Source organism: Balaenoptera borealis, assembly GCF_965194805.1.
Source record: "Balaenoptera borealis genome assembly, chromosome: 16".
Lineage (NCBI taxonomy): Eukaryota > Metazoa > Chordata > Mammalia > Artiodactyla > Balaenopteridae > Balaenoptera > Balaenoptera borealis.
Genome location: NC_138872.1, coordinates 36,163,503 through 36,188,869, shown reverse-complemented (window position 1 = coordinate 36,188,869; position 25,367 = coordinate 36,163,503). Strand labels below are relative to the sequence as shown.

General features: G+C 36.3%; 1 protein-coding gene across 7 annotated transcripts in view; it reads right to left on the bottom strand.

The window, feature by feature from the left end:
- The window catches only part of PLCB1 (phospholipase C beta 1), a 690,420-nt gene that overhangs the window by 183,517 nt on the left and 481,536 nt on the right, over positions 1-25,367 (bottom strand). For all 7 annotated transcript variants that reach the window (XM_082358993.1, XM_082358994.1, XM_082358995.1 and 4 more), the window contains 5 exons: positions 17,902-17,981; positions 15,987-16,040; positions 14,801-14,876; positions 7,176-7,276; positions 5,405-5,571 (listed from right to left, as the gene is read on the bottom strand). In XM_082358993.1, the coding sequence (XP_082215119.1) occupies positions 5,405-5,571; positions 7,176-7,276; positions 14,801-14,876; positions 15,987-16,040; positions 17,902-17,981 (478 nt within the window). The remainder of the gene's footprint in view (positions 1-5,404; positions 5,572-7,175; positions 7,277-14,800; positions 14,877-15,986; positions 16,041-17,901; positions 17,982-25,367) is intronic.

The window sequence follows — 25,367 nt, the reverse complement described above, 5'->3', positions numbered from 1 at the left end:
AAGAGAGGTACTACCACCTGAGTGAAAATTACTCCTGGGGCCATGAAGTCCTGGGCACTTGTAGGCTTGCTGTGGTTGGGCTGAGAGAAAGTCTCAGAGATTTGCAGAAGATGCTGTTGACTGTGTTGGAACCATGTATGCCAAGGGATACAGGATCAGCACTGATGTTTGCTAGAACTGGTATCATCCCATTTTACGGATAAGGAACCTGAAGTTCAAGCAAGTCAAGTCACTTGCCTGAGGTTAACTGGCTTAACCATAACACAGTGCTAGTCTCTTTCCTTAATTACGGCACGTTTGATGTCTCAAGAATGCATAATACACAGTAATAAAAATAATCATTATTTTTTATAACTTCTACCTAGTAGAGGGAAATGGTGTTGGGAAAATAACGATTTTAAAAACTCTATTAGGAAAATTAAGTGATAAAGTAAATAGTAAGATTCCAGTGTAAATCTTTACATTTTAAACTATAATTATAATTCCATTTTAATAAAAATATAGATAAAATATTGATCGAGTCAGAAATGAACATTTGTGCACAGATATGATTCACCATATTTTTTCAGGTTTCATCACCAAATGAGTCTAATTTTTTATTAATTGCAATAAGTAAAATAAGCCTGTTAGCCAAGAGACAGCAGCATTCAGAAATGCCTCTGCCCAGTGCTCTGAATCTCACTTCCAGACTCATAAATAATTTGGCACAAATGCCAATTCTCATTTTTCATTAGTTCAGATCAACAAGGGTTCAATAGGCAACAATTAATACATGCAACCTTCTTATCATAAGCAACTTACTTAATTCTCCCAGAAATTCTCTCAGAATATTTTCAAAGATCAGAAAACTAGGAGGTGGAACTGGTCAAAGAGATTAAATGGCTTCCTAAGGTAAGGTAAACAGAGATGATGAATTGTTGATTTGTGACCAGTTTTAGTGGGATCTGCTGTTTTTATCTGCCTGGTGACTAGTCCTCCTTTTTCTAGGTACAGACCCCAGGTGAATTTCAGGGAACCACCCCTCTCCCACTGTCAGTCCACATGGTTCAGGTAGCTGACTCCTTTTTGGCTCGAGGGAGAGTCATGTGACCAAAGTCTGTCCAATTGGTACATTCCATCCTCCAGGCCACAATGATCCTAGTTCAGGAGTGGTCCTGGGTGGCTTAAGCCATGTTCTGGTTTCTGGTATTTCGATGGAACTATGAGATTGGTAGGCCTGGAGCTGCTGGTGGCTTTCTTGTCACTTCAGGAGAGTCTGCCCAAGAATTACAGCCAGTGCAGAGAACATGATGGGAGATGACAGGTCTTGATGACATCATTTGAGCCCCTGGATGTAGTCATGCCTGAAGTCATTAACATCCTCACTTTTTGCTTATATGTACCTGTCAATTCCTTTCTGTGCTTCAGTCTGAGTTAAGTTTGTCATTTTTCAACTGAAGGAGTTCCACCTAATACTACAGGTTGCAAGTTTCCAAGTCCAGTGCTCTCTCTAGCACCCTCTGGGTGCTTCTTGTTGTTGATAATAATGACACAGTATAATTCACTTGCATAAATATTTTAAAATAAAACAATATTAAAAATACAATAGGGTTATTTCTAGTATGCAAATCATTGTTAGCTTAGGTCTATTTGGAGCAAATATGCTTGCTATACCTGAACTTCTATTTGCTTTGCTTAAAAACAAATTGTTCTGCTATTATTAATTTTGAGTTCAACTATTAAACTATTAACTCATGGAGTACTGATCAAATACTAAAAGTTTTAGTTTCATCTTAATTGCAACAAAGCAGGGAAGCTTTTTTATACCACACTGTATAAAAATTTAAGAGGAAGAACTGATAAAAAAGAAACGTAGCTTGAAACATCTGCTAAAATTATGATGTTATATTAATTCAATTGCTTAACAAATTCTCATGAACACCTGCTCTTCACAGAAGAATAAACATATGAACAAACTTAACTCTTTTCTTTCAGTTTGGCAGTTTAAGCATAATTTGGCCTTCTTTTACAGACAAAGCTGCTGAATCTAGAGGTCTGCAGCCTGTTACCTAAGGCACCAAAAACTATTTCATTTTCCATGCTAATTTTACTCAACGCCTTTCTTCTAAAGAGTTTAAATTATAAACAAAATAACTCTAAGAGACATGAGTCTTCAAACGGACATTCGTGACCCTTTTGTTTGGAAGAGGCAGGAGTCATTGTGTAGCCCTGTGTTAAGCATAGTTAGGCCTACAGTGCAAACAACATGGTAAGGAAGAAACATTTGCTGACTTGGGGCCACAGCATTTTTCAGTGTGTGATTTTAAATTGTAAAAATAAACCTAACTCCCTTGAGAATAGTATCTTCTGCAGCAAGATTCCAACTCTGTGAAACCCAAACATGTGAACATTTGGCCTTAGACTGCACAGAAACCTTCTGATTATTTATAACCAATACATACATCCACAGAAACAGAAATTCTGGCGTGGAATGTGGGTAACGTCCTCATGACAGGGGGCCAACAGAGCATCACTGTTGGTCAGCTCTTCTGGGTTTTCACTTCACACTTCCAGCTGCTATGCCATCAGTCAGCTCACTTACGCTCAGCTTTAGCCATTAGGCTTTTAGCCACATTGAAAATTTTTCATTAATTTAAGATTACCTTTTATGTCAAAATTATACAAAATGCATATAAAAACTAAACATTAGCATAGGTCAATTTTGTGTATTGTTTATTTGTTTAACACCTACTTTAAAATATATTGCTTATATCAGATAGTATATGTATATTTATGCTATTATATATGGATTTTCTGTATGTATCTTATTCCCATGATTTTATATCAAATATAGGCAGTATGGAAGTGTCTTTCTCTGATAAATGAAACTGAGTTTGTGGTCAATTTAATTAATGCTTGGGCACATTTGAAGAACTAGTAAAAATGTAAGGTGCCACAGAAAAAATGATAATGTAATATTAAACTTCCCTACTTATTTTCTTATGTGTTTATTGATTAAAACATATTAACTAGTTGACTGAAAGTTAAAAACTGTGCTTTCTTGAAGAGCATCTTGGTATGAGATCTTAGGTAAGTCATTTGACCTCAAAGCTTTGGTTTGCTTCTTTGTAAAATGATAATGCACATTTTGAAAGTCACATGATAAGTGAGAGCTAATTTCCTTGCATATCAGTCATCATTGAAGCCATATAATAAATACTTTCTTAAATTGTACTTTGTTGCATATAAAAAGGAGTTCCTGTAAAGATCTTAAAGTCAAACATCAGATATTATAAACTGCAAAATCAAGTAAAAAATGATTTTCATCCTTGGAAAAAATATTTCAAACTTTTGATTACTAAAGAATTGAGGTCTAACTCAACAACTTCTTATTCCTACAAATAAAGATTTCAAAATTGTTATCCTTTTGACTGTGAAACAACAATTGCTAGAATAAAACAATCTTCTCTAATCTTCTTTGTTCACATAAACAGAGCCAAAGCAGCAAACAAAATGACTTGGTGTGAGACATCTCAAGTTTATCTTCCTACTGGAGTTTTGGGGTTGAGAAATGAATACTGTGATTTTAAAAAATCACATCAATGCTGACAGAGAGGCTTCATGATCAATATCATATTAAGTTGTAGGAAAATAAATTAAGTTGCTATTTTTTAAATATACCTGAATTTTACATGTCTGCATGATTATGGAATTCACACCTAGTACAGCTCTAAGATGAAACTAAATACTCATGCAAATGTTAAGAGATATAGTCTTAATTTCCATTAGAATCAAAATCAGTTCTTCCAGGATGATAGAGTTTTACAATAACCTATTGTAGTATTTTCCTTTGTATCCTCTACTTTGTCCAAGTCATCAGAGTATGATATATGGGGGCATCATGCACTAGATGAAGCCTGGACCACCAGCAAGGTGGTATGAAGGGAGGAGAAAAGGGCAAAGTTTAGGTTCTGAAGTGCCTCATTGGTTTCACAAAAGCTTTTTGTTTTCCTGGTGTCATGGGCTAACTGTTTTTAGAAGTCTTGTCAGAATTGTTAAAACACTGTGTTAGTTATTTTTGGCGAAGTTTGGATTTCAGAAGGGAACTGTCAAGCTATCTATGAGAAATCTCCAAGGAGTTCTTCTGGTTTAATGAAAGGAGAAATCCCATCTCTGTGACACCAGGGAAGGAAGGGTATCAGATCTGAGGGGGCTGGAGGGGCAGGCCTGGCAAGGCCAACATGTACTGTTGGGTCAGTTGTTTCCTTTGACCTCGGCAACAGTAAGAATGATGACAACAACAAAGGCAGAGTGCCTGACAAAGAAACTAAGACTAAAACTAAAATATGTAAAATGATAAAACTAAAAACTAAAGTAATTCATCTATAAATTCCCAACTAATAACATGTAAGATAGAATTAGTGATAAGATTTTACTTTGATATTTAATAAATACTCTCATTTTGCATTTAGAGGATGGTTTTAAGATAACCATCTTATTAATGACCACAAGCTTGCCAGAGTTATTTGTTACTTATAAATTACTTGCATATTAACATGCAATTTATTTCTTAATAATTGGTTAATTGCACTTTATTTTCCTCCCTATGGAATAACTAGTCAATTTACAATAACATCAGTAATAACACACTAATATTCTCAGTGAAGGTATTTCAATCCAGATGACACTTGGTCTTAGTGGTAAAGGATGATCCAGTTTAGAGACCATGATGCCACATATAGTTGAAAACTCCTGGCAACTGAATTTTCATGATCTTATTTTGGCAAGTCATTTCTCCAGAATCAAAAATATAAATTTCTCAATAACTTTCAGGCATCTTAGTGCTGTCTTTCTGATACCAGTTTGTTTTTTTTTTCCTACAAACACTAATTTTTTTTTTAACACAGAAGGCCAAAGTTTAAAATATCTTTTCAGGTAGAAAAATTCATCAGTAGTGTAAACTATAAACTACTATAAGATAAGGGTCTAATGGACTGAATATTCTCTTCAGTTTTAGAGATTTAGAAAAATCTATGGGTCATGTCAAAGAGCTAGAAACAGACCCAAAAGGGCAACCTTTAAGATAATGAATTTCCTGTCTGAAAAAAAGATGCATTCAGTCACTGGGAAAATTTAAAACGAAACAAATGATTAGACATTTAAAAAACAATGTTACACACACACACACACACGCACACACACACACACACACATATATATATACATAACAACAACAAAAACATCACATACCAAACTCTAAAAAAATCTTCTGATTAAACCACCAGTGATTTAAGTCAGAAAGAAAAGCAGGCATATAAATGTGGGAAACCCTCCTGAATAATCCTTGATGTCCATGACTACCAAGGGTGGCCCACTCACAATTAGAACTCGAGCTTTGCTCTGGTGTGGGAAAAAGTGGACTGACCTTTTCTGGCAAGACTGTTGTTGGGTTCATACTTCTCAATCAACACTTGGACTTGCTCTTGCTTTAAAGGTGGGTAAAGAATTTCATTTAGCCTGGGATCTCGCTGCTTCAGGTTGATAAAATCCATCATCTGATCAACTGTAAGGTATGGTTTGCTTTTGGCACCACTAAAAACAATTAAAAACCAGGAAATTAGAAGGTTTTTCCACCAAGTCTCATTCATATATTTGCATTTAGCTATGTGGAAACAAACTCCTGCCATACCTGGCAAGAGCATGCTATACTGGAATTCCTATCTTGCCCTAAAAACATTGTGTTGTTCCATCACAAACTTTTGCAATCACTGCCACCAAATCCCAATGCCCCTGAACTATACCAAATGCATAAGAAAACCACAATAGGGAAATACTGTATCTTGTGTGTGAAGATGCACCACTCTAAATGGAACACAGATTATGGGTTGTTTTTTGATTATGATGCTAAACTTCTGGTTTAGTCATCAAATTCTCATATCCCGCTTAATCATCTAAAGATGTATTTATTTCTCATTACTAAAAATACCCAATATGTTTGGGCACATTTTTCTTTTCAATAAAATTATGTTTCAGCAAGAGTCTATAACTCTGCAATATAGTGTGATTCAAACTTCCCATTTCAATCCTGTTGACAACCCAAAGACAAGTTCAATAGTACAGATATTGCAGATGTTCAATCAATAGTCGATGGCAATGAACATGACAAAGTGAGTACATCTGATATTCTCAGCAGCACTGTTTGCTTGTTTTTCATATGAAGAAATCTTTATTTAGTCTGTCAGTTTTGGATTGATCTGTCATCACATAGATTTCAGTATATCAAGAAAGGTATCGATAAATTGCTACTTCCCCATATTTGCCTTGGTGTTTTGATTTGTTTTTCTTTTTTTCTCATTCATTTTTTAAAAAGTAACGCCTATATGATTTCTAACATAAAAGCAAATAATTTTCAGCTGAGAAGGTTCTTAGTAATTCAAACTTCTCATTTCATTAATGTGATGCAAAGAGGTAATATGACGGGTTCCCAGGTCAGCATTCTTTCTACAACAGTCTATCTCCACAAAGTAAGCCTAGATACTCCTCTGTTCTAGCCATAATCTTCAAACCACACAGAGCCCCCTGAGGATTCTAAAACAGAGACACCCTGCAACAAATCATAGCCAACTTCACTCATTAAAAGTGGTGGTTGAGGGCTTCCCTGGTAGCGCAGTGGTTAAGAATCCACCTGCCAATGCAGGGGACACGGGTTCGATCCCACATGCCCGGGAAGATCCCACATGCCATGGAACAAGTAAGCCCGTGTGCTACAAATACTGAGCCTGTGCTCTAGAGCCCACAAGCCACAACTACTGAGCCTGCGTGCCACAGCTACTGAAGCCCGCGCGCCTAGAGCCTGTGCTCCGCAACAACAGAAGCCACCACAATGAGAAGCCCGCGCACCTCAACGAAGAGTAGCCACTGCTCGCCGCAACTAGAGAAAGCCCGCGCAGAGCAACGAAGACCCAACGCAGGCAAAAATAAAAACAAATAAATAAATTAATAAAAAAAAAAGTGGTTGAACCTCAAGGGTAGGAATGTGTGATTGTCTCCATCAAATTACACAGAATCACTGCTATTATTCATCGTGTACAAACAGGTTCTGCCATCTCCCTCTACTGCTCAAAATCCTGCCCTAGCTAGCACCCTGAGTACCATCGCCAAGGCAGAACAAAACGAGTTAAAATGTGTTCCCTTACAATTCGGAAAAGATGTTATCAATTTCAGGTCGAGGACAAAGGTTGTTCAGGAAAACTCTGTACACTTCTGGAGTGAAATCTTCTTGAGGTATCGAATCATTCTGGGGAATAAAACAAGAGGGTCAGTAAATGGTCTTTTTCTGTGTTATCTTTCATCCTCCCAGTTTTGTCTCTCTCTCTCTCTCTAACTTCCCTCCCTCCCTCCTTCCTTCCTCTTTTCTTTCTTTTATTGGGTTGGCCAAAAAGTTCATTTGGGGTTTTTCCATAAGATCAATAGGAGGTCAGGGTGAACATTCAGAAAACATCTATGAGGCCAGTGGTGGAGTTCACTTGGACACTGGCTTTGAGGTATCAAAAGCCTTATTTTCTGTTTTTTCATTATATTTTAAGCTTAAGAGTTTTCTCCTTCTAAAGGGATGTTAAGGCAATTTCTGAAGTACATTCAATAAATAAGATTAGACCTAGTGAAAACAGGGTCTGTTCAGCAGATTTTTTTTTTTTTAGGTTGCTGTTTTTGGTGACTTCAATCTCATTTTTAATTGTGATAAAATATACAGAAGATAAATATAGTATTTCACCATTTTTAAGTGTACAAATCAGTGGCATGAAGCACATTCACATTGTCTATGTGCTGTTTAGCAGACTTTTGAATGAATGTATTTTTTTTTTAAAGTAAAGAACCTGGAGAAAGACATTTTCAAAATGAAAAGATAAAATCCCAATTTTGTGTCTTTTTTTCAAACAACGTTCTTTCTGGTTTAAGTAATCTGGTAAGTTGCAAAACAGTTTTCATAAGTAGGACATCAGTCATTATTTCTCACTGATTCCTCTTGGTCCTATTGTTTGGAAAGCAAGTCATTGATATAAAAAGTGACTTCTATGACTTATTTTTCTGTTTAGTCGGGCTGCCATGGAAACCGGAAGCATGTATTCAAGCCTTTGTTAACAGGAAGAACATTCTTCATGCCGTTTTTCCTTTTTCAGGTATGTGTTTATATGATTATTTTTATTTTCAAGTCCTTAAAACAAAGAAAACACCCTTCCTTTTACCGTATTCTTATTTTTGGAAATGTACCTTTACAGAAATATCTAAAAATTATTGTCTGAATTATGGTCTGAGACTACACTGCTTGCTAACAGATAAGAAAACTTAGCTCACCACTTGGCAAACAGCAGGAGTCTCATATTTGAGAAATGAACGAATAAAATAATATTTTCTTTACTAAATCGATTTATAGAGCAGAAAAAAAAATCCATTTTGCAAAACAGCATTTTGAGACAACCAAACAACACATGTATCATTTATATATAGCAAGATGCATTACACCATTAAGTTCAGTTACCTGGACACCAACTTTGAAATCATGAGCACAAGTGGCCAATTCCTAGAACAATGGGAAATTCCCATAAATTGTTTCATGGTGTTTTGTCACTCAAAAGATGGGGACAAGTATAACCTATAAACAGGTTTCCAAAATTCCGTTTAATTTATTGATACAAAATGAAAGAAAACCTTTTGGCTGGACAATGCACACTTTTTTTAATGCCACCCTCTCTCGGAGTTAGACACCCACGTCTCTTTTAAGTAGTTTTTAAAATAGCCAGAAATGAGCCTCTCTATCCTACTCTTTGGCCGAGAGATACAGGGAAGAGAGATTTAAAAACAAATCTCAAGGAAATACTCAGTGGCTCTGTTGGCCAACTCAAGCATCAGACTTTATTGGATTTGATGAACTCCAAATTTGTTCTCCCAGTCTCCTTACTGTATAGTTACTATTTAGAGCTCACTCTACCTCCCCCTCCCCCCAGCATACAAATAAACAGATTTTTGTCTAAGGATATCAATCATTGTTTTCCTTTTCTTACTGACTTCTTTTTTTTCTCCCTTCTTGTCTTAGCTTAAAATCTCTTCCTCTTAGACCAGGTTTTGTCTTCCATTCTGTGCTACCATCACACCACACTTATCTCATATTTCAGTACTTATTTAACTGTTTTGTGCTCCCAATTGTACAGTTCTCTGTATTACTTGCTAACCTGCAGATCAACACAAGCTAGGACTTGTGTGTTGCTTGTTAACTGCTAAATTTGTAACATATAGCAGGTCCACAATAAATATTTACTAAATGAATGAGTGTAATTTATGACAAAAGTGGAAGTTGACAGCAAGTATGCTTCCCACAGAACATCAGATTCAACTAAAGCCATTTGCATAATATTCCATAAACATAATTTCATAGAGCAATATGCTTTTCTAAAACTCTAACCATGTTTACTTACCAGCTATGAATTAGAACTTCCTATTAGAGAGGACACATTGATGAAATAAGCTGAATAAGTACAGTATTATATTACCAGTTGGATGTTAGCACATAGAAAATGGACAACATTTCAATACAGCTTCATTTTTGTCTTGCCCAGCTTGACTGATGAGGATACACTTTAGGGTCAGTGGGTGAAAATGGGAGAAAATATATTTTGGAGAAATAAGTTAAAATGAGCACCACTGAAAACTCAAGTGAAAGAGTATGGGGGAGATAATTAGGGAAAAGCTACAGGCAATTACCAATTCTGAATATTTTAAATAAGGCTGAAATTCACAAAGGTCATTCACCTATTTTCTTTTCCTGGACCTCATGATTTGGTGAAGTGGATAGAATAGATTCATTGCCCTGTTTAAGCAGGAGGAAACTTAAAGTCCGATACTCTTAAGATTGTACCCAAAGTTCAAACACTCTTCTGTGAACCCTTCCTTACCAAACCAGGTAGAGATGACACATTCTTTTTTTGTGTCCAAAATCCACCTTTATATACTTTCCTTAGAGCATCCATCACACGATTTTTCCTTTATTTTTTATATTTCTGATGATCTACTAGACTGTGTTTTTGAGCAAAGTGACTATCTCTTATTTAATTCCTTTGTGTCCCAAGAATGATGTCCGGCATATAATATGCACCTAATCAATGTCTGTTGGGTGAACCCGGGTATGGGACCAGACCTTAGGTCTTCGGTCTCCTAGTCCAGGACTTGGTTCACCACATCATGGCTCGAATACAAAACAGATTGTCAGTGATTATTTGTTGCCATTGTTATCAAAACTTTTTGAGGGAGAATTAAGAGACCAATACAGTCAGAATCAGGCCCATTTATTCCAGAAACTACAAAGAATTTCCATACTTTAAAAATGTAGTTGCTTCAATTCCATGCTTGTATACAAAGAATCTCAAAAGAGAAAAGATTAAACAAAAAACTTGATGATAGTACTGGTGGCATTTACATTTCCAGATTCCAAAGACCAAGTTATGACATATCCACATGCCAAATTAAAAATAAAAAAAAGAGAAAGAACTCACATAAATGGGCATATAAAAAAATACTCAGAGATAATAGGAATTGATATTTATTGAGCACTTACTGTATGTCAAGTATATAGTTCTATGAGCTTTATTTGAATGTTTTCAGTTAATCCCATGTCAACTCTATGAGGCTGGCATGGTCAGGGACCCCTTTTACAGATACATACACTGAAGAGATGGGAGGTTACAAAACTTGTCTAAGGCATCAAATTGACGGGGGGTGGGGGGTGGTTGCTATGTTTTGAAGTAAGGTCGCTTGATTCCTCAACTAACACTGTAATCCAGAAAACTAAATTGCATATCAGTTTTTGGATACTGTTTGTATTTTCTTTTTTATACATTTGTAGATTTAAAAAACAATTCTATAATAAGCAGGTATTTAACATTCAGAGACATTATTCAAAAACATATTAATTTAATTCAGTGGACTTTAATGAATAAGGAGTCCACATACAGATTTTATCTTGACAAATCAATGAATTATTTTCTGGTAAATTCAGGATTTCAACCTATTCTCAGTATTTTTTTTCTAAAGTTATAAATCAAAAGTTGAGACAGCCAGAGAGTACATGAAATAATTACAAGTAAACTACTGATAATGAACTGAATACATAATGTGGTTCTAAAATGGAATTGTGATATTAGTGATTTTAAGAATTACAGCTGAATGAATAACTATATTTCTGATTTACATTCTGGGTATAAGGCATAGGAGAAAAGCAACCTATTACAGTTATCCTGGGAGAAGTTCTTTTGTAAATTTTGTTCATAGTATTCTTTAGTAAAATTTATGGAATTATTTAAATCCAAAATAATCGCTGTTTTCTTTGGTATTACATGTATGTTGATAACTATAGTAAACTTTATTTTATAAAAAAAATATGGATTTATTCTTATCTTCTTCATTAAAAGGTCAGTGCTATGCCTAGACTATAATATGATTCCAAATGTCAGTGAGCTTTTTTTTCAAGTTAATAAAGCCTTAAATCAAAGGGAATTTGGTGCATACACACTATTTTCTGTTCTCAGAAAGTTTGTGAGTAAAGTAGTAGTTTTCTGAATATGGAAAAGTCTTCAAAGCTCTCACTGGAAAATACGTTTGGATTATTAAAGAAGACAGTAATTGCTTTGTCTCTCTTTTTAGATATAGTACTACTTTTTAACAATTAAGGTAACTTTAGCAAGCATTTGAAATCTCTAAAGGAGTACCCTTTAAGGAATGTGTTATTTCAATGGATCATGTTGGTCAGGATACAAGTTCAAGTTCATTAATTATCCCTAACAATGTGCACAAAGATAATGTTTAAAAAAATCTCAACAGGATATCCACAGTATTTCTGGTAATGTATCTATTTACAGAACACAATTAAATCTAGTTTGAACAACCACTGGCTATATAAGGCTCCCAGATATGTACTACTGTCTACCATTTACGTAACGTTTTCTTCTGTGGAGTGTTTAAAACACCTCTTGTCAGTATATCTTTGCTAATTAGTGGATATTTTCTAGGGCCACTGTTCTGTAGATATGAAATTACAACAAGGATTTAAAATATAGTCAGTTCAATGAAACATTTATTTCCTAGCTCTGAAACTGACTTTGGTTTTTAGATCTTTTTACAGCATTGTAATTCTACGAGTCCTCCAACTAAAGTATACTTTACTGTGAATAATGAGCTTTCAAAACTTTATGATGGAGGTTGATTATAGTTTTTTTAAAATCTCCAATTTGTTTTCAAAAAATTGTCATAACATTTAATTTACTAAAGATAATTTTTTTTTTCAATTTAAACATAACTCCTGTTATTTGAATCTCATTTTCCTTTAAAAATGTCTCCAGTTGACATTGGTTTGAAAGTGTTAACCTATAATAGACATAGTGGATTGTAAAAACTCAATTTGTATTTATCGGCTGAATTGTCAGAATCCAATTGTTTAGAAAATTGCAATTTACAGAGAATTGATTGATGGATTTGATTTTCTATTCAGCTTCATTTTTTTATTACTTCTTTCCCTTAGCTAGTTTTATAGTAATAGGTTAACATTTTTGATCTTTTTTTATTTTTCACAAGATGTTATCCAGTAAAGGTCAATTCAGGAGCAACTGCAGAGGAAAAAAATTCTTTGCATGTCTTTCTAAATTCGTGTCTCACTTTCTTTTCATGCTTAAATGCAATGGTCTTTTTTCAGTTACTCAAACCAGTAAATTTTTTCCAGCCTCAGGGTTTTGCACATATTGTTTTCTTTTTCTGGAATGAACTTCCCTTATTTTCAGTGGCAGTGCTCCATTCCTTTTGTTCATGGCATTCCCCCCCAATTTACACATGTCAGTCAAAGTGTTTGACTAGCGCCTCCAGAGATTATATGGTCCTTGAATCCTGGGACTGGGACTTCATTTTGCTCACTACCATATTCTCAGTGATGGAGGGCACATAGTAAGAGCTCAAGAGATATCTGTTGAGTCTGAATGGATAAAGAAGATGTGGTACATATATACATAATGGAATACTACTCAGCCATAAAAAAGAACAAAACAATGCCATTTGCAGCAACATGGATGGACTTAAGATTATCATACTAAGTGAAGTAAGTCAGAAATAGAAAAACAAGTACCATATGATATCACTTATATGTGGAATCTAAAATATGACACAAATGAACTTATGAAACAGAAACAGACTCAGAGACACAGAAAACAAACTTATGGTTACCAAAGGGGAAAGGTGGTGGGGGAGGGATGGACTGGGAGTTTGGAATTAGCAGATGCAAACTACAATATTATATATAGGATAAATAAGCAACAAGGTCCTACTGTATAGCACAGGGAACTATATTCAATATCCTGTGATAAACCATAATGGAAAAAAATATGAAAAAGTGTGTATATATATACACATATATATACATATATATATAACTGAACCACTTTGCTATACAACAGAAATTAAGACATTGTGAATCAACTGTATTTCAATTAAAAAAAGAAAAAAAATAGGTCAAATAAAAAAAAAATATTTGTTGAGTCAAGGACAAGACCTTGACAGTTATATCTTTCCTGCTCTAAAGCATCAAACGAAAGAGCAATAATAAACAAGTTTGATCATTTTCTTTTGCTTTATTAAAGTGAAGGTTAAATGTTTGGGGGCCTTTCCACAGCTCTGCCCAGTGTTTGCAACATCAGCAGCTTTTTCCACAGATAGCAAGAAACTGATAGCGGAGAGTGACTTTTTTTTTTTTTCTTTTCTGTTACCGACAAAAGTCGTTAATAAACTTCACTTTTCTGAAAAATATTCACAAGAATTGGCTGATGTAACTGATGCAACAGCTCTCAATACTTTTCATAACTTAACCATACATTTAAGAATGGCTTCTCAACTTCATTCAGTGCAACTTCAACGTTGCCAGCATGTTTCAAGAGACTCAAAGTTTCTTCTTTAGGTATAAGTGTTATTCTTGCTTACTTGTTGCTTAGATACTGGGATAAAAATAATTCATAATAGAAAGGAGTGTTCTGCATATAGCACAAGAAAAAGGTTTTATGAAACAGACCCAGCTATCCCAGAAACAATGGTAATTAGAGCCAGGTATGTAGAAATGCATTGAAATGAAGGCGAATTACTTTATTTTAAGTTGTCAATGTATATTAAGTGCCTCGAATGTATTGGGAGAAAAAAAAAAAAAAGCATCTTACAAGCTTATCCTCTCATCTACTTGACTACCATAGGAGCAAAGTAGGCAATTTTCAAACTGATCCTGTACTCCTCTTGCAAAAGCCTTTTGAGAACAACCCTGCAATGTACATAAGTATATTTATTTATAAAATGTACTACCATTCTAATTGCTTATTAACTTATAAATATTAGACCTAGACATTTAAAAAGGGGGATAAGATGAAATTAATATTTTAAAATACTCCTAATCATAATCTATAATCATTAGCTAGTATCTCAAGGGACATCAAGAAAGGATTTATAATTACTAAGAAGCTTAAATTCTTAGTAACATTAATATATTTTGACCAGTACTTTTTTTGTATTAATTGGTTTTTTTTTTTTTTTTCAATTTGCAAAGGGTCTTTCTAATTGAAAATGTTGGAGTTATGGGAGTGAAAGAAACTAATACAGTGACCCCGTATATTGTACATATTAACAAATAAGTCCTATGGACTTCTTAGTTTTAAAAATGTTCGGATAATATTGGAGCAAGATATATTTTAGTATGATTATTCAGGGCTATTTAGCAGTGCTAGTTTTAGGAAGGCAACATGCTCACCCGTGAAGATGGAAGACTACAAGCCTCTAAAGCAGTTTCAACTCGCTTCCGGTCTGCTGAGAACAAGCGGTATATGCTGTGAAGTGAAAGCACACCACGTGAGAGATGCTTAAAAGGCATTTGGATCACACTTGTAGATGACGCCAGCTGAAACATTCCATTCAGTCAAACCTCCTTATAATTCATCTTTAGAGAATTAAAAGATACTTATTGTTCTAGCATCAGCATATGTGTTCTGGAAGATCTATGTGTGTGCTTTTTAAAATTAAAGTGCCTAAAATAAAATCGATATTCTGAGACAATGGCGATGACCCAGTTAAAAAACATTGCACTAAATAGCCTCTGGTATTGTATTAAGCACTAAAATCAACATCCTTGACAACCCTGTCTCCTTGCTGCTACTCATGCTCTAAAGGTGTACGTTGCTAATATTATTAATAATAAACAATTAATTAATAGTGTTAATTATTATTAATAATGTAACATTTTTATGAGCAGAAGCCCACTGGTAGCTAGTAAGTCAAAGGTTAAAGGCTTTTGACTGAACATGGTCTAGAGATGTGCTTTTGTTGGCCAGTAATTTGGTTTTAAAAAATATAACTTAAGTACTGAACAATTTAATATAACAATTTGGATTTATGGGTTCTATTGAAACATTAGAAAATCTAGCGTCCAGAGCCCACCAGTCCCACAGGGAATATGGTGGAGTTGAGTTGTCCTTGTCTCCTTGAGACAGGGTTTCACTCTTCAGTTTTCCTTCCTGTTCCTGGCCTGCTTCATCATGCATGTTCCCTGCCTGGCTTCTGTTGACATTTGAGTTTGCAACCCCTGCTTCAAGGCTAGTGTCATCTTGGAAGAAAGAGGCATTGTGGTTGCCCAATTTCCATTCCTAGAATAGATCTGAGTCTCAGATGGTCTTCTGGGTTTAACAGCAAGGGTCCCCCATCCCCTCCACCCCCTTCCTGCTTTGGTGTTTCTTGAGAATGATGACACAGGAAGGGGGGAGGCCCAGGAAATCTCTATGAGAAAACCAGCTGCACTGATGTGCATATGGAGTGTGTGGGAGAACAGGGTTACCACACATTTCCATGCTCCTACTTGGACCAAAACAGAGCCATGGCACGGATTCACATCTTTGAGGAAAAAAAAAAAAAAAAGAATAATGGGAAATGCTCATGAAGCTTACTTTTTGAGAGGAATGCGTCCTTCTGGAGTGACTTGCAGCTTAAGTTTAGTATAGCTGTTGGAGAAGCAGAAAACAAGTGTTTAGTTTTTTTAAAAGCTTTTTATTGAAGAATAAAATGCATAGAAAAGGGCTCCTGCATATGTACAGTTTGCTGAATTTTCACCAATCGTCCAAGTTTCTGCAATCAGCACCCAGGTCAAGAAAAAGAATATTATCACCTTAGTAGCATCCCAGAAGCCCCTGTCATGCCCCCTTCCAGAGTCTATCCCCAAAGTGGGAACCATTATCCTGACTTTAAACAACTCAGATTATTTTTGCACTTTACATAATGGAATCACATTCTTTTGTGTCTGGCTTCTTTCACTCAGTATTATGTTTTTGAGATCCATCCATATTTTTGCTTTTCACTGTAGATCTTTCACTCTCGTTGCTGTATGGTATTCTATTGTGTGAATATACAACTGCATTTTTCTCTTCCACTGCTTCTGAACATGTGGATAGAGAGAAGGGGCAGGAGAGCTTACAAACTCTGCTGATGGGTGTGTAAACTAGGACCATCAGCCGCTCATGCTATGACACAACAATCCCATACCTAGGTGTAGATGCAACAGAAATGCTTACAGTGTGTTCACCAAAAGGCATGTTCTAGAATGTCCATAGCAGCTATTCATAGGGAGATGCCTATTTGAAATGGACATTTGCAGTAGATATTATTAGCCAACTAGATGTTTTACGAGCTATAACATGCTATGTTTCATGCAAGTGGACATTTGCAATAGATATTATTAGCCAACTAGATGTTTTACGAGCTATAACATGCTATGTTAAGATAAAACATCTTATCTATCTCTGTGTCACCTTCCACCAACATTGTGTGGCACAACAGATGTTCCAGAAATGTCTGTTACATGAAGAATGGTAAGATCAAAGACAATTTTTAAAAATGAGGAATAAAGGAAGAGGGGAAGGGGGAGACACATAGGAAGGGTCTTGAAGGTGACAAAGTAAGGAGATGAGATGATGACATGAAAGAGCATTTAAGTGAAGACCTGTGAGTACTGACTAACAGTAAAAGGATTTCATAGGAGAGTATGAAAGAAATGTGGTCTGGAGTCTTTGGTCTGGAATGATGGGTATGTCTTACAGAAGAAGAGAGAAGAAAGTTATTAAATAAAATAGAGGGCCACCTAGTAATGTTTCCGCTTGTGGTTTTCATTTCAAGGCTTCCCAAAGTCCTGGATACCCACTGTTTCCAAACAGAACACAACCAGCTTTCCTAGCTGCTCATCTGGCAGAAATCATTATTTTCCTTGGTCAAATAAATTTCAGAAAGACTGTAATTTGAGAGCGACTGGGTAATCCTGATTTGCTTTCTTTCCTTTTCCTTTTCATTCTGCTCTTTCCTCTACATCCTCTTTCTCTTTTCTTACTAACAGTTGCTGTGATTGTCTATAAGGACAGGAATCAGGACATCAGCCTATTGATTTAAGTAGCACCTATCAGAGATCTTAGACTCTAGAGAATTGAGTCCCATATGTTGTTCATTATCTTCCTCAGATTAATAATTGATACAACACAGACAGATGTAGGGCTGAAGACTCCCTGAGATGACAAATTTTTGGTTCTGAGTACAGCTGCCAGGATTTAGAAGTATCTGCTTACTGTGTGTCAAAGGCATTGACATTCAGGCGAGCTCAGCGTAACCCGGATGTGTGGCTCAGAGGAAAGAACGATCTTTCTTGGAAGTCTTCCAGTTTGAAACGGTGGACATATCAGTTCTCTAACAAGTCCCAGAGGGAAATTTATGTTTATCAATGTGAGAAGCCAGTGCAGCATAAACAAAAGACTCACAAAGGAGAAAGGAAACTGACTCAGATGAAGCAGCACCCTTAGCAATAAAATTAGAGCTACTTACGCTTTTTGCAGAAATGCATCCCTGGACATGTTTTGGGCCAGCAGGTTTGTTGCCAGACTGAAAACTTCATTTGTCCATTCCTGAAAAATGTAAATCACACTTGCATTAGCTTAACTACTGTACAGTCATTAGACGCATGTTTTTAGCTAGGCTACTAGGAAGACAAATTAGTTCAATTTGTATGCCTAAGGGTTTTTTTTTTTTTCCCGTTTTTATCCTGTAAAAATAACATAATTAAACTCAAATCCCTGAGCGATTACTCCTTTCCTAAGGAAATATTCTTTACCCATAAACAAAATTTTATCTGCTTTTTAAAATCCCTACAGAGACCTGGTATGTTGCCTTTAATAATCAAGTATATTTTATTCCTTTCCTTGCATTATAAACAGATAAAGAGTTTAAAATATAGTCAATTATCTTTTCAACATACCTGCAAATAAGATCTTCCTATTTTACTACTCAAGTCAAAGCAGCTATACCAGGAACTCTTTAAATGTTAATTACAGTTCTAGAAATTCTCTAAACTAGTTGCAGTCACAATGTCATACAATATCCAGTACTGTCTCTCCCCTGCCCCCCACCCCAGAGCTGAGTTCATTCCTTACTGCTGACCTAATCTCAATCCCTACCTCACACCATTCACCACTGATCTCTCTGGGCTTCAAGAAAATGGGAAAGAACAAATCTACAAAAAACAGTTGAAGTTCCATTGTGGGTGATGATTTTGAACACACAATTAACATTCCGGGCTGAAAAAAAATAAGAGAAGATGACATAAGAGCTAAGTAATGTAATCATCTAATGTTGTAGTTGACTTGGCTCCCTCCTCAATGAAATCATGTTTTTTTAGTTCAACAGCTTTTCCACCTAGGTTTGTTATTTCTACTATAGCTTTGTTGGTCTTTTGTGTTTTGCCTCCTGATTTAAGGCCCTGATAATATGCCGTCATGTAATACTGTAACATTTGAGGTAGAACTTGGGGTAGAGAGTGATGGGAGAGGGAAGAGGGCACTCTAAGCAGTGTTTTTTGTTTGTTTAGGTGTTTGTTTTACCTTAAAATATTGAGTTTATTTTAAAAATCAGCACAGTAAAAACTCACACAAATTAAAGACCTTTACTTTCCCTTGAAGTCTTTTAAATTCTGAGGTTATATAAAATTAAGCAGGAAAACATTCACATTAAATGCAAATCAATTTTGCACAAATAAGTGTGATCAAGCAGCTTACATTATCACCTGAAATACTTGGACTTTAGAGAAAAATCCCAGATGACAACACTCTATGTGCTATAAGAAGATTTACATTATTCTGTGGGGTATGTTTTAGCGGCAGGACTTAGTGGGAATGGGGAGTAGCCTAAAAGGAATTGGAAGAAAGAGGGGAAGTTGCAACAAAAAACAGTAGAGCTGGAGTGAGAGTATGGAGAGCATTTAATGTCTGTTCAGTTTTCTGGAGAGAATTTGGCAAAAAAATATAATATCACTGAAGGCCTTTCTTTTAGGGTGAAGGTAAGGAGAGCCAAGGCTAGACGGTAGGTTAAGGAGGTTATCTGGCAGCCAAATGCAGGGTGGATTTCAGGCTGAGAAACCAGATGGGGGAACTCAATTAGGAAGCTGTCACAGTCCAGGTGAGACGTAGTGAGGCTTTGGATGCTATGGACTGTTGGTGGAGGGCTTGGGGAAGATAGCACAGAAGAGCTGTCAGTGAAACAAACTTGATGTACACACAGAAAAGCTTTGGAATAACTTTATAACAGATTTAAAATAAAATGTCCTCAAATTAGATTATTTTAAACTAAGAGTAATAACTACTGGCACTGATTTTCAAAATATGTTTCTGGTATAATATTTTCCAGGCTAGAGGTCGAACTTTAGACTTTTCCGGCTCCATATGGCAACCTTATGCTTTGGTAAAAGTATTTATAATTGGGGGCAAGGTACCATTTTGTATGTTTACTGGGGCCCAATTCCACAACAGAAATAGATACAGAGAAGGTATTATGAAGAGCCGGGGAGATTTAATTGGGTCTGACCTTTTAGGTTGAAAGATAAGACCTCTATTACATCTAGTCCAGCAGAAATATAATGTGAACTACACATATAATTTTAAATTTCCAGTAGCCACTTTAAAAAAAAGTAGAAATCAACAGGTGAAACAAATTTAATAATATATTTTATTTAATCCAATATTTCAACATTGTAATATTATTAGTCATGTAATCAACATAAAAATTATTGAGCTATTGTATAATTCTTTTTATGTGCTTAGTCTTTGAAATGAGGTGTGCGTTTTGCACTGACAGCCCGTCTTAATTTGCACTGGCAGCCTTTCAAGTGCTCAACAGCCACACATAGCTGGGAGCTGTGGCTGCAGCATTGGTCAGTGCAGGTCTTCTAGATCCCTTGTTCTTTCTATGGGTCCTTTATAAAGCCAGCTGAAGGACTGCATCATCACCACCTTCACTGCACAGCCACAGCTGTTTCAGAAAGTAAGGCACAATTTATTTTACCACATTCTCAGAATGTGAGCATCTACATTTCCAAGTGTGAATCCATGGACTTCCTGCAGCCTTTTGAGATACGCAGAAAATCTGACCCAGGCTGAATCAAAATTCAGGGTCTAAAGCAGTAACCAAAGCAACTTGAGAAATAACTCAATCCTTGGTGGGGTACTGGTCTCAGTCTATATTACACTGAGCTAAAACAGCATGTGTCTTACTTTGAGCTCCCCAGAAGCAGACCCTGAGACAAGGATTTATGAGAAATGGGTTTATTACAAAGTGTTCCCTGGCAATATTATAAGGGAGTGAGCAGGACTGGGAAGCGAAGAAGGCAGAAAGTTGAGATACCAAACAAACTCCGCAGATGGTAATTTTGGCTTAATCTTTCCCTGTGTAGATCACTCCTGAAACCTGAGTTTTCTGATGAGCAGAAAAGGAGCTGGAGTATGGTGATTCCTGTGTCTGTTAGTCTTGGGTCAGGGCTTGCTGGTGGGGATGGAAATCCCCAGGTACTTCCTGCTTTCCTTGATAGTAGGCAAAGGGGGTTCCAGCATCCAGAGGGTGCAGACAACAAAGAGACATGGGTGCTGGCTGTTGGAAGTGAAAGCCCATCCCCATCGAGGTGTTGTATAGGAAAATGGTGAATGAATTGGAGGGGATATGGGAAGAGCACTGTTAGAATCAGAAGGATAACAAATTTCAGGACTTTTGGGGACCAGAAGTAGTTACATTGTGTAAATAGGGGATGTGCAACCAAAGTGTTGGAGAAATTGGTTCACATACATTCTAGAGCAGGGCTTCTCAAACTTTCATGTGCATACAAATCACTGGAGGTCTTGTTAAAATGCAGATGCTGATGCAGATGCTGGGGAGGGGGTGGCAGAGAATCTGTATCCCAAGTGAGGGCTATGTCAGATGATGCTATGAGTAGCAAGAGGACTTACAGCATTGACGGAAAGCTTGATAGAAATGTAGGACTTTAAGCTCCACACCAGATCTCTGACTCAAAATCTGCATTTTTTCCAAGAAACCTTTATATATTTTATGCATGTTTAAGTGTACTGCTGGGCCAGGGGCAGAACTTTAAGCATTACTCTAATCTTTGTCTACTTGCTTCCCAAGCAAATAAATAAATATTTTGGTCATTTGTTTTAGAATAACCAAAAAGCCCTTACAGCTGTATTAAGAACAACATGGCTAAGAGATGTGGCCAGGGCAGCTTAAAGCAGCCTCAGCCTCCGCTCATCATGAGATTATGACATATGCTTTGCTTCAGGGTAGACGGCTCCCAACCTGGCAGTGCTCTCATAAATCCAGCGCTGGGCCCTAGTTAGTATGGCATTGGAAGGACAGCTTCTTATTTAATCTGGAGGATTTGTTTTTCTACTTTCAGAGGCAAAGTTCTGATGATTGCTACTAAGCTTGGTTCAGCCCCTGCTATTTAAACCTTGAAGCTTCTTAAGTGACATTTTCTGCCTTAGGATCGATCTCTTCTTGTGATAGGGATTACAGAGACCTGAACTAGAGAAAATGGATCTAAAGATCAACATCTGTGGGATTTCTTCTGGAGTTTAAATGCACGTGTTCATATCTTCCATCTGCAAGATGATTTCTGCAATTCCCTCACCCCGGCGTCATTACTGAGATCCCAATCTTGACACCATTAAGTTTTCCTAACATGTCACAAAGTTAATGTACTTTTATTTCTAAAGTTATTTAAGTTCTGTCATTCTTGCCACAGGATTTATGTGTTTGCTTAATACTACTAACAATTATTTTACAATTTTCAGTTACTCTCATAGGTATTGTTTGAGATTTTACTAGGTACTGAGCTAAATTCTTTGCATCCAACAACTTAATTAATTCTTACAGTAATTCTCTAGGAGGCAGGTACTGTTATTAGCCTCATTTTACAGATGAGGATTCAAAGTTTCAAAGCACTTATAAAATTTATTTATATCCTCAGAGTTAATAAGATCACAGTTTGGGGTTAGATCACTGGTTTCTTGGACTCCAAAACCTGTACTCTTAGATACTGTGCTTTCTGTCATTTTGTCCTAGAACATTTTAAGATGTCTGCTACATACAGTTCAAAAAGATAAAAAAGATAAATAAATCCACTTAACTATGCTGTGTTTAAAACACTGACTTAGCACTTACTATGGGCTACGCACTGTTCTAAGCATTTTGTAAGTAATTAACTTTTTAATACTCACAACAACCCTATGAGATGTACTCTGTTATTACCACCCCATTTTGACAAATGAGAGAACTGAGGCGCAGAGGCATGCAATGACTAGCATAAGGTCCCACAGCTGGTTAGAGGCACACCCGAGGTTTGAACTCAGGAAGTTTGCCTCTGGAGTCTGAACACCTTACCATTATGTTACAGTGATGAAACAAAGTGTGAAGTTCATAAAGTATACACCTTACCACTATGCTACGATGATGATGGTAGAGGAAAAATGATAAGATGGAGAGAGGGGTGAGGTCCGTCACAAAATGCAGCTCTAAAGTCTTAGAACTTTGATAGAGGAAGTCACAGATTCAACCTGAACGTGACTGAACTAATGTGAAGAGAGAGATTCAATAACTTGTAGATCTAGTTGCCCTAGATCCAAATACTAGTCATGAAGCTATTCAACAACCATTCATAATTCTGAGAACAGAGAGAAATTTCTCCTATCGGCAATTCACACCTCTTAACTTTTTGGCTCAACTTATGAACGCAAGGGGTATATAGACTAAGACAGAATCTTCTGGAAGAAATATCATTCTTGAAGCTATTTCTTTTTCCCATTGTTCTGATGCATGCTATGTTTAGTATTTTAATGTAGTTTTTAATCTTTCCTTTTTTCTAGCATTACGTATCTCTGTTACACCTGAAAATGCATAGAACAGTGTAACTAACACATATCCAAATTTAACAAATGTTACCAATTTGTGATATTTGCTTCGGTGCTTTTTAAAAATTATATACTTTTAAGACACTGCAGTGCAGACTCATTCTATGTTGTGTTTCTCCCTGATTCCATTCTTCTCACTTTCCCAGGAGCAAGTTCTATTTTGAAAAGCAGATATCAATACCTTATCTATTTTCATATGGATTCTGAGGACAGTGGTCTTTATCAGGATTCAACAAACCCCTGATGGCAAAATCCAGCCTGCCACCTGTTTTTCTAAATAAAGGTTTACTGGAACACAGCCATGCTCGTTCATTTATGTATTGTCTATGGCTGCTTTCATGCTATAGTGGCCCAGTAGAGTAGTTGCAACAGAGACTCCCAAGGGGCAAAGTATTTACTAGCTGGCCCTTTACAGAAAAAAGTTTGCCAGTCCCTGGTATGGACTCCTATATGTTTATTTAAAGTATTACATAAATCATATCATACTGTATGCATCCTTTGGCCAATGGCTATTTGCAATCAACATTAGGTCTTTAAAATGTGTCCTTGCTTCTCATGTAGATCTAGGTCATTAATTTTAACTACTAAATTATTCCACTATAAGAATGTATAACTAATTCATTCTTCTGTTGATGGACATATGTGGTTTTTTCCTTCAAAAATGTTTATTTGCACAAACCTATTTCTTGTTGCCTCAAGCCACATCCAGAAGTTTCTCTAGGGTGATTACCATGATGTATTCTTAGGATCCATGCATCTTCAGCAGTACTAGAGGCAGCTGCTTGCTCACCAAAGCGGTAAGGACACTCTGTGTTCCTTTTTGCAGTGTAGGAGAGCTTGTATTTTCCTACATTTTCAAAAACAACTTGCTATTATCAGCCTTTCAGAAAATTTTTGCAAATCTGATGTATGCAGTGTGGGACCTTGGATTGGTCTTAATTGGCATCCCTGATTCACCTGCCTGGTTGAGCCTTGTTTTATATATGTCAGGGTTGTTCCACTTTTTCTTTTCCGCAAATTTCCTGTTTAAATTCTTAACCCATTTTTTCTTTGGGTATTTGTGCTCATTGTCTTTAAAAAGGGGAGGGTTTTGTTTGCTTGTTTGAGGTTTGAGCTCAAGCACAAGGTGGTGGTCAGTCTTAGTCCTACTGACAGAAGCAAAATTACACATAGTAACTGTGTCTTTTAAATGTCACCCATGATCGTGGCATGCCAGGCACCCAGTCCACGGCTGTGACCTGACACCAAGCATCTAGAGTCACAGAGAAAAGGCAGAGTGTGAACTCTGTCCTCAGAAACATGTATTTGTTCAGTGAGTTCTTTGGGGAAATGAGAATATTCTAAAAGGAATACCAAATCTCTTTGTGTGTGTGTGTGTGTGTGTGTGTGTGTGTGTGTGTGTGTGTATATATATAATTATAATCTATAATTATATAAGCAATTATGAGTCAATGGTTACCCTAATGAAGTAAAAGGAGTGACAAATGACAATAATCTAAAAGCAGGTATTTCCAAAGTACCTGATTTGGAAGCCTCAATCTATTGTATTTTTTAAATAAAAGGTTCCTGGAATAAATAATAGTTTAAAACAGGGTATTTTAATATTTGTGAGACATATGAATGTCCTAACAATTTTTAATAGCTTTCCATTTATTTTTAATTTATTGGCAAACCCCTATTGCCGTCATTGATAATGGTGTCATTCCCATTACCTCTGCTCATCAGCAGGTAGCAGGTTGGGATTTGAGTAAGAAGGAACAATGCACAGCTCATTCAGGGCTGAGTTGCCTGGCTGAGCACGTTTCTCCCACCTGCTGGCAGGCATCAGAATTCATCTTGCCGTGCATTTGTCTTAATGGCACAGTAAAGAATCTTTTCATGGTGAAAGATGGTATATGAGCTGCAAAGACTTTCATTAAAAGCAGAAAAGACTGTCTGAGAAGTAACTGCGTTTACAGGTCTATGTAGAGCATTTAGAATTTTGGCAAAATTTCCGGCACAGTTCCTCTGTTTTGGGTGGTAGTGAAGATTTATATTTTATAGTCAAAACGTTGATCTCAT